We start from the raw sequence: 9,912 nt of genomic DNA on the forward strand, positions 1-9,912 counted from the left end.
GAACCGGGCGAACCAAACTATTGACACCCCAATGTGATATAAATTGAAACAAAGGGAGCACTTAATAAATTTAGAGTCATTTTATTTTGTGGCTCACACAATTTACACTAGTTGTGTGAGACCTCTTTTTATCTCATATATTTTTGGACCACAAAATTTGGGACCTAACACAGTTGTGAAACAAAAACGAGGTGAGGAACTCTTTGACCGTCAAATCGTAATTCTTAGCCGTGCTTTGCATGCTCTATTTAGGGACTGTGATTTTGCCCTTTTTGTTTTGCCTATTTTTGTCGTGTAGTAGGCAGCATTCAAAGAAAGGTTAAAAGTAAATCAGTAGGCAGACATTCTTTTTCATCTTCACAGTCTTTGAGGTCCCTGGAGACTATCAAAATCAGCTACCATGGAAGCTGATAAAATGTGAGAGACTTTCTAATAATATTATATTCCAGCTGCTTCTCTTACACTCTTCTTGCTTTTTTTGTGGGTGTACTTCATTTCCTTGTTAAATTTCTTTAGTTGTATGCATGTGATTTTGGGTTCTTCTATCTATTGGAGATGGGGTCCGTTTTAGCCATCACTTTGCTATTCTGGTTCTTAGCCTCTTTCTTCATATAAAAGGTTATGACCTGTGTATGTCGATGTTTTGTTTTCTCTCTTGCTGTATGGGTATTGTAATGATTTCTTTGTGGGTTTACGTCTAATCATATGGGTTTTAACCCCAATGGATGCTTTTAAAAGTGATATGTGTTTTTTGTATATTATAGTGCTTTTTGTAGATGCTTGTGGTTTCCTGTTATTCTTGGCGTCTTGTTTTACATAATATCATAATGTAGATTTTTCGCTTTAAGTTTTAATTTTGATGGACAACAGGTTGGATGTTTATATACATGATTATCTAGTGAAGAGAAAACTAGGTGCTTCCGCTAGGACATTTAAAGCTGAAGCACAAGTTGTCACCAACCGTACTGGTAAGTAATACAACCAGTTTAGTTCCTTTAGCTTTTCCAATTTTTCTTGAATAAACATTTGTTTTCCAGCTATAGATGCTCCAGCTGGTTTTCTTCTTGAATGGTGGTCAGTCTTTTGGGATGTTTTCATTGTTCGGTTTAAGAGCCCTGTTTCAAGCACTACTGGATCTCACGATGCGGTATGCTTGCAATGTGTTACACAGTTTTAACAACTAGTTTTGGCCTATTTACGTGTGTCCATATGTTTATAAAAATCACATTTTAATGTATTTTTCTAAAATTTTTGTTTTCAGCTGGCCTAGCCGATTTCTACAAAGTGTTAAAGTATCTATTTTCCTGATTTGAGGGTTGCAGGGTCAAATGATGAAAACATTGGAACAACAACAGCAACAGAAGGGTGTCCTACAAAAGCAACAGCAACAGCAACGTGACGATACTCAGCTTCTCAGGGGGAGTACCAATGAGGTTATCACAAAACAAAGTCTAGGGACAACAAATGCTTTAACCAAAAGGGTTTACGAGAATTACCCTCCAGCTCAGAGAAATCCCCTATCTGAGGCTAATAAGAAGGTGTGCGAAACTTAAAGTTATAACAATTGCTCTACTAGTTCTCTCATTCCTGTCTGTCTTTTTGAGCTATCATATCTGAATCATTCTTTCTTCATTTTTGTTTTTATAGAGACCCGCAAACACAAGGAGTAGTGGAAGTTTTGGTCAGCATTTAGATGCAAATCACAGCGTCATATCAAATCTGGATACCTATAGGGACCGGCACTCGGGGTACTTTGTTTGAACCAAGTCTGCTGGTGCTCTCATGGCAGGACGTCTGTTTACTTTAGTGTCATTGTTGTTTTATTTCAGGCAAATACAACACAGTGTTCCTGGTGGTAATTTAAGTTTTTATCCTCCACTAACTGATCAAGATCAGCAACTCCGTGTCCCTCAAGTAACTATCTTCCTCCTGCCAAAAAGCAAGTATAAAAATGGAATGATAAATAGAAAAATAAACATTTCTCATGGAAAAAAGGAAGTGGAAAGGCAATTGATAGCAACATTTTGCTCTAACTGCTTAGTTTTTCTGTTGTCTGAAGCTGGACCAGAGCTTAACAAATATGATGAATCCATCTTTGAATTTCAAAGCTGCCGAGTCAGGTAAATCACTCACTGAAGTTTCTGGTATTAACAATTAGCAATTAAATCCTTTATTGAAGTAATGAGCTTTAAACATATGGTTTTCCTGTTTGAGGTTTTAGATGTGGCATGTTTCTAATTATAGCAAAGTAACCCTAATTCTAGAGAGAAGAAAAAATAGAGAGCAAGTTTAGGAGGGGAAAAGGAACCCTAACTTTAACTATCATTAACCTACTAACAACCTATCACAGATTCTAACTAATCTCTAACAGCCTGTCACTTAGATAAGTGCCACATCAGCTACATGTCAAGTCACACCCTTCTCAACAAGATGAAAGCAAGATGAAAGCAAATTCACTTTAAACAATAATCAAAAGTGTCAATATTGTGTCTGGTCAAACTAGATAGAATCATTTTAAATGATGACTGCCCGTGATGCAGTAAAAGTCTCTTCTTTGTGATTTGAAGTTAAAGTAGGAGCTTCTGCTTGTTTATGAGTGCTCTAAACATGATGAAGACCAGTGTACTGCTGTAGCATGAATTTGTGAAGATTAATTTTAGCATGAAAAAAATTAAGATCTGTGCTATTTCTTCCAGAAAAGTTAATTTCACTTTTCTCTTGAAATTTAAGTCTTGATAACATGCATAAACTTGAATGATTATTGGTCAAGAATTAATAAATAACGGTGTTCGTCGTTTGAGTTTGTTTTCTACCAATGTGTTTTTCAGTTGTATGTTGTTTATCAGTCTAGCTTCGATATACCCCTTCTCCATCCCATTTAAATGAGAAAAAGGGAGAATGGTGTAGCTAATTCACCTTCTTATTTGATTCAGGAGCAGATCATGGTGTAAACAGTTTGCTTTTGAAAGGATGGCCCTTGATGGTAAGGTTATCATCTATGCTTTTTCCAATATCCACCAAAATGTAATGTTGAAGAAAGTCCAATAATCAGGCTGTAAAATAGTTTTCAAGATGCTGAAGCACTCATCTCTGTGGTATATGAAAGTCACAATGACATGATTGAATATATCCCTTAAGAGTGAAGCAATGCTTATCCATGTCCTTTTAATTATAAAATGATAGTAACTATGCATGTTCTTTTGGAAGTTTGCTCCTTCATTGGGTTCTTAACATTAGAGAAGCTTTTCGCTAGTTGTGAAATCTGCAATTTTGGTCACAGATGTTCGAAGCCTATGGCATATATCTGGTCAATATACACTGGATATTGGACATGAGTGTAACTTAGGTGTTTACAGAGAAGTAAAGTGTTATCACTTGATCCCAGAGATATTTTTGGAAGAATGTGGAAGTATTTCCTTTTATTATGCAATTGCGTATATTTTCATCTATAGTCGTAGCCAAAATTTGCATCTGATGACTCTAACGAGTGTAATTTGTTCAGTTCCCTAAAACGTTTCTTGAACCACGAGAAGACCAGAAGCATTCAGATCGAAATGAAAGCACTTTTGTCCAGCTTCACTTGGCTTTTATTTGTAATTGAACGTAGTGAGTATAATTAGTTGAGTACCCTAAAATATAATTTGAACCTAAGTTGCTCGGACTCTTCACTTTTCATGTTGCATCCATGTTGGCACAACGTGGTGTGGGTGTGGAATCCGTACTGGATCTGGTCAACTCATTTTGGGTAATTTGACCAAAATAGATGGAGAAATTGGTGACAGGTATAATGATTTTTTTAAATCAAAACAGAAACTAGGGTGAAATTGAAGAAAATGGAATACCTCGTATATAGAAATTTCTACGTCAATCCTTTTCCTATCATCTGCTTCTTGGATTCTCCTCTTGATCACTATTTTCTGCTTCTCGGAATATCTTGTAAGTTTTCCATATAGCTGAATCCCCACATCCGTATTAGTATCTGAATCTGTAACCCCGAATCTTCATTAAGGATCCGACCTCTAGATCTGCACCCGTACCGGACACCCTCACCCGAGTTCGAGCAACTTAGATTTGAACCACGAGAAGATCAGAAACAGTCAAACGGAGAAAGAAAACATTTTTTTTTTGAGTATTTAATGTCGCTATAATTGGACTGAATTTACGCAGTTCCAACATGCAACCTGTTTACAATTGACACTGGCATGGATGCTTTCTATGTACTGACTAATATCCCCGTATATAGGGACTAGAACAGCTTCAGTCTGGACTTATTCAGCAACAAAGCTCTACGACCCACCTGTCTCATCCCTCCCAACAGCTTCAGCAACAAATTCATATGCTGCTTAGTGACCAGTATATGGATATGAATCAAGGTGACCTATCAAACTTTGGCGGGAACGTAGTATTGGACAGAGATTTGCCAGTTCAAGTGGGTCTTCCCCTTTTCTCTCTTGCAGATTCAGCTATGCTGAAGGTGCCTGTTTTATTTGATATACTTAGTATTTGATGTCTTTAGAAAGATATCTATTCTTGTAAAAAAGTGCTAGGGAAATGATGAGCTTATGCTGCAATTGCAGAACACTAATCAAAGTCAGGAACAAGGTCAACAGTCTGCACTTCTTGGCAAGCATCCAGAAAATCCTAGTTCCAGAATCCAACAACAAGATAAGAGGGTTGCTAGTGGCAGCACCACCATGGAAGTTAGCTTGTTAAACACCTCTGGAGGTGATGATCAGGTTAGCTTTTAACCTCAGACCCATTAAATATCCTATCTTAGAGTTATTAATTGTTCATATGAAGTTGGAGGAGTAATAGGTGCAATTATGTGTAATGTGTACAAATTTCAAATATTCCTACAAACCCTGCATCCCTCTCCCCATATAATTTTCAACAAGCACTTTTTGAATGAGTTTCTGTCATATATTTTCTTTCAGTTTAGCACATACTATTAAATTTCTATAGATGTCTTTGTTTTTTCATTATTATTATGATTGATGGATTATTTGTACAACGTTGAAGTACTGAGTGCCATGATGTATTCCAGATGTTCCTACTTTACCCAGTAGTAAGCGTTAAAGGATGAAAAGGAACTGGTTCAATGCATGGTGTCTGCTTCTTGCCCCTCATTACTTTCGGGGGGGGGGGGGGGGGGGGACTTCAAATAGATTATTATCCTAACACCACTAGACACCCAATATAGTTTGGATATGAAAATAGACATTTTAGCCTAACTCAATCCCAAAATCTAGCTAATAAGGTAAGGATTGACCAAGACCATATGCAGGGACAACATCCCATTCTCTCAACCAATGTGGGACACTTTACACCCAGCATGGCTAGCTCCTGGACATCTGGAGCGTGACAACATAATATGGGCCCAACTTGGGTTAACCAAGAATAGAGATGGGTTTGACTCTGATAACATGATACGAAAATAGACCTTTCCCTAACTCAAACTCAAAAGCTAGCTTATGAGGTGATGATTGCCCCAGAATATATAAATATACAACATCCTGTTCTCTTAACCAATGTGTGACGCTTTACAAATTCTAATGAGGGCTCTATGAGATTTAATGTTAAGACTTACAGATTAACTTCATCGTCAGATTTCATTGAGTTTCACATCATTAGGTATATTTGTTCTTTTTTCTTAGTTCCCTACTTTGATGATTCTTAGTGGAATTTTGGTGTCACTGGTTCAAGTGAAGTTGTGTCTGATTTATATTTGTGGCTATTAGCTGACATTGCTATCCATCATATTCTTACATATGTGAAAGTTTAGTGAAGGATATACTTTTGTCCTTGTACTATGGCGTCCTCGTGTAATTTCATTATCATGTTTACTTCAAAGAACCGTGCTACGAAAAAGAGAAAGCAGTTCATGTCGTCAGGTCAGACTAACAGCTTAGGGACTGCAAACAACACCAGTCTGTTACCAAGTTCGGCGCGCACTACACTGCCAGTACCCAGTGCAGAAGATGTGATATCGATGCCTGCATTGCTTCATGATGATAATTCTTGTAAAGCTTGTGTTTATGTCAGTGATGCTGTTTGCTCACCTACATTGTTATCAACTGAAATTGTACGGATTATTTCCCCTATTACTTACAATTTGTTGAGGACTCTGTGCAGCCAGGATCCAATTAAAAAGTTTCCCCTTTTTTTCCAATTAATTAACTAATCTCATAGTATTAATCAGCTAGTCAAATAAGGATAATGTGCTGGGGAACAAGTTTAATCTGATTTTCTTTGATTGACGCCATAAAAGTAGTATTGCATCGGGAAATGCCTGGCTGTCACTCTTCTAATATTCTTGTAATGAGATAATAGAAACAGTAAACAGATAGCCCTGAGTGAATTTGGTACAAAGGAAATGCTAATCCAACCATGGATTATATCAATATATGATGTTCAATTTTCATGCGAAGTCTTTACTTGATATCTTAACTCCACTGGTTTCACACACCAGGAGAAAACTAAGTCAAACTTCCAAAACAGGCCAAGACTTCAAACTGGCTTTAATACTATTTTAACATAATATCAATCCATGGCTTCTCAGTGTTGTCCGTACTTGTTTTCTTTTCATTAATGTGGTGCTTATGCTTTCCTGAGCGGCGGATCTATTGGAAACAGTCTCTCTATCTCCACAAGGTAGGGGTAAGGTCTGAGTACACACTACCCTCCCCAGACCCCGTTATGTGGGATTATATCCAATGTCCTCATTCTTTCTCCAAATAAGATGGTGGTTCTATTGATGCACAATCAAACTAACCAAATATGTCTGCGAATGCAGGCTGATGTTGTTCCTCTCGTAAACCATGGATCTGTGGATAGCTCTGTAGAGTTCTTCCTTTCTGACAATGCAGATACTGAAAGCACAATCTCGCGTTGCTTAGGCACCAGTAAAGGTTTCAACTGATGCTGACTTCAATATATTGGCTTTTTCTGGATGTCCTGTTTGCTACTCGTGCTATTTACTTTCGTTCTTTTTTCTGCAATATAGATATTACACTCTTGGAAATTGGGACTTTCCATTCCAGTTCAGTTAATTGCTGCGATCTTTCATCAGATGGAAAGCTGATAGCAAATGGTGAGGATAAAGAGGTAGTAATATTGAATCTTGAGGTGGTAAATTATCATGTATTCAAGAAACAGTCTTACAAACCAGTGAAATAAGGAGTTCATATCTGAATTGTGGTTAGCTGTTGGGGTCCTTTTGGGTGTTATATTTTCTACTCTGCAATGGTGTAGGTTGTATTATGGTGCACAGATTCACAAGAGCAAAAGTACATACTTGAGGAACACTCTGATGCAATTACAGATGTTCAGTTTGGTCCAAGATTGCCACGGCTTGCTTCTTCTTCCCTTGATAAGACTATCAAAATTTGGGATGTTCGCAATGTAAGTCATTCTATGTCTTCATTACTCGGATGATAGGACTATTACTCTTCAATCGTGATAGAACTTTCTCTCAGATGAATCTCTGCGTATTGGTTGGAAATTTTCTGCTCAAATTCAGTGTATCTGTGAATATAGACGCTGTTCATATCAGCTGAAACTATATTGATCAACTATTTTCATATCTGCGCTTCAAAGAATGCCTAAATGAACAACCGTCCTCTCTTTCATCTGCATTCAAATTTTATCTACATCTTTTCCCAGAGTTTTTGCCACTTACTGAAACTTCTATGTTTTTGTTATTCTTTCGGTGATCCTTCTAATCTGGAATATTGTGCTTTTCTCCTCCTGAGTTGTTGAAAGAGTGTTGATGCTTAAGTTCTGACTTCTAGCTTTTCAAATTTGTTCTTTGACGGAACACTGTCAATCCATCTGTACATGCACTTAACTTAATTTGTTTTGATGAATTTTGATAACTATAGTTCAAGCCCGTAAAAATTAGAGTTTGTCGTATCCTTGCAGCCAGGCCACTCAATACGATGTTTTACTGGCCATTCTGCCTCTGTTATGTCACTTGACTTTCATCCAACCAAGGAGGACCTCATCTGTTCTTGTGACAATGTTAGTACAATTCGATACTGGAACATTAAGAATGGTGGTTGTGCAGGAGTGTCAAAGGTATTGATAGACCTTTATTTGATACCTCAATCTAGTAGGTTCAGCTGCGAAATGATGATATTTTGGTCCCTATTTCTGTATTTCAGTAACAGAATCTTTTATGTACATCACTACTTATCAGCTCCCAAAAATTTCAGGTTGGTGCAACTGTAGTTAGATTTCAGCCTAATCGTGGGAAGTACCTTGCAGCTGCCGTTGCGAATGGCGTATCGTTAATAGATGTGGAGACAACTCAAACCTGTAGATATCCTTTGAAGGTTGGGCCATTTTCGCATCACTTTCGTTTCCCTAAGTTGTTAAAATTGTTTTGTATTTTAATTTTTTAATATGATATCTCGGAATATATTTTCAAGTCTTTGCTACATTCACCTGTGCTGATGCTTTTTGGTCTTTTCCAAAAACCGTCATTATATTGGCTTAGATAACCTCTTCTCAGTCATTCTATTTGCCCCACAAAGTCTTATGTATTCTACTTGAACCAAAACTTCTACATTGCATCCCGTGGCAGGCAAGGTAGAAAGCCGAGTGGAGGGTTTCTTTTTTAGCTTTCCCCTAAATAGCTCAGGTTATAAGCGACTTGAGACTGAAACCTGTGAATGGGTCATTTTGGACACTTGAATATCTGACCATTTTCATGGGCTCATAAAAGTAGAGTTTCCTTAGGAGTATTGGCTTCTGTGTTGTAATGTAGTGATCTGCACAATGACATTAGAGTAAGTGATGAGCACAACTTGAGTTCTTTTCCTCCTTTTGCATTATGTTGTTGCTTCTTGTATCCTATAAGTGACTTGCACCTTCTTATTCTTAACTAAAGCTTGCTACATGATGTTATGATGATCAAAGCATTTCAGGCCTTTCTAGACTTAATTGTAGTGCAATGTGTTAGTGATCCATGCTCTTATAGTTTTTTCTGTACTTTTATGTGGTTTTGGCTTAAGCATTGTTGGTCTTTCTCTTAGCTTGCAATTTCCATCCGAACAATAAAGCTTTTACCTACACATTAATTTTTTGGAAATTCTTCCAGTTAATATCTGTTATTTTGAGGACTATATGATTTTGCCACATAGCTATATGTTTCAACATCTCCTATGAGACGCTAAATGATGCTCTTTAGTTAACCATAGGCTCTCACTTTCTTAGCAGCAGTGCCAGATTTTGTCTAATTACTTATAGATTCTCTATTATCGTCATATTTATATGAGTTTTTATTAGGAAATAGGGGTAAGGTATGCGTACACATTACCCTCCCCAGACCCACTGATGGGATTACACTGGGTTTTGTGTTGTTGTTGTTCAAGTTGTGACGACTTTTTCTTTTTCTTTGGGGGCCTCTACACAGGGTCACATCTCCAAAATCCGAGCTATATGCTGGAGCAGTTCCGGTGAGTATCTAGCATCACTCAGTGAGGATATGGTACAAGTTTGGAAGATTGGCTCTAGTGGAGAGCAACAGTGCATGCACGAGCGAAGCGTAAAAGGCAAAAAATTTCGTTGCTGCACTTTTCATCCTTGTTACCCTTCTGTATTGGTCCTTGGTTCATATCAGGTAGGTAGTTCTTTCTTTTTGTGTCATCAATTCTGTGAGTTGCATCCATTGGCTAATTATCACATGAACTCGTGGAGGTTCACAATTTATATGCCAAGTTGGTTGTTTCAATAACATCCTGACTGCATGTTCATTACATGCTGCAAGATAAAGAGAACATGCAACATTACTGTAAATTATAGGAAAAAGAACAAATAAAGAAAAAAAGAAAGAAAATTAAAGGTTGGGGGGGGGTGGGGGGTTACGAGTCGGTGTAAGTTCAGTGTGTGCGTCTTAGTTTCGGTCCTTTC

The 9,912-nt window shown here is 37.5% G+C and overlaps 1 protein-coding gene across 4 annotated transcripts in view; it reads left to right on the top strand.

Moving 5' to 3' along the window:
- The first annotated feature begins 315 nt into the window (after window positions 1–315).
- The window catches only part of LOC109240738 (transcriptional corepressor LEUNIG-like), a 10,165-nt gene continuing 568 nt past the window's right edge, over window positions 316–9,912 (top strand). Inside the window, exons 1-16 of one of the 4 annotated variants that reach the window (XM_019407407.1) lie at window positions 316–417; window positions 871–968; window positions 1,038–1,147; window positions 1,323–1,538; window positions 1,648–1,748; window positions 1,830–1,914; window positions 2,060–2,120; window positions 2,934–2,983; window positions 4,244–4,474; window positions 4,578–4,736; window positions 6,794–6,908; window positions 7,004–7,104; window positions 7,252–7,401; window positions 7,921–8,076; window positions 8,214–8,333; window positions 9,416–9,622. In XM_019407407.1, the coding sequence (XP_019262952.1) occupies window positions 401–417; window positions 871–968; window positions 1,038–1,147; window positions 1,323–1,538; window positions 1,648–1,748; window positions 1,830–1,914; window positions 2,060–2,120; window positions 2,934–2,983; window positions 4,244–4,474; window positions 4,578–4,736; window positions 6,794–6,908; window positions 7,004–7,104; window positions 7,252–7,401; window positions 7,921–8,076; window positions 8,214–8,333; window positions 9,416–9,622 (1,977 nt within the window). In that variant the 5' untranslated portion in view covers window positions 316–400. Of the gene's footprint in view, window positions 418–463; window positions 619–870; window positions 969–1,037; window positions 1,148–1,322; window positions 1,539–1,647; window positions 1,749–1,829; window positions 1,915–2,059; window positions 2,121–2,933; window positions 2,984–4,243; window positions 4,475–4,577; window positions 4,737–6,793; window positions 6,909–7,003; window positions 7,105–7,251; window positions 7,402–7,920; window positions 8,077–8,213; window positions 8,334–9,415; window positions 9,623–9,912 lie in introns of those variants that run through there. The other 3 variants (XM_019407409.1, XM_019407408.1, XM_019407410.1) reach the window with 3 other exon arrangements.

Source organism: Nicotiana attenuata, unplaced genomic scaffold (genome assembly GCF_001879085.1).
Source record: "Nicotiana attenuata strain UT unplaced genomic scaffold, NIATTr2, whole genome shotgun sequence".
NCBI classification, from domain to species: domain Eukaryota; kingdom Viridiplantae; phylum Streptophyta; class Magnoliopsida; order Solanales; family Solanaceae; genus Nicotiana; species Nicotiana attenuata.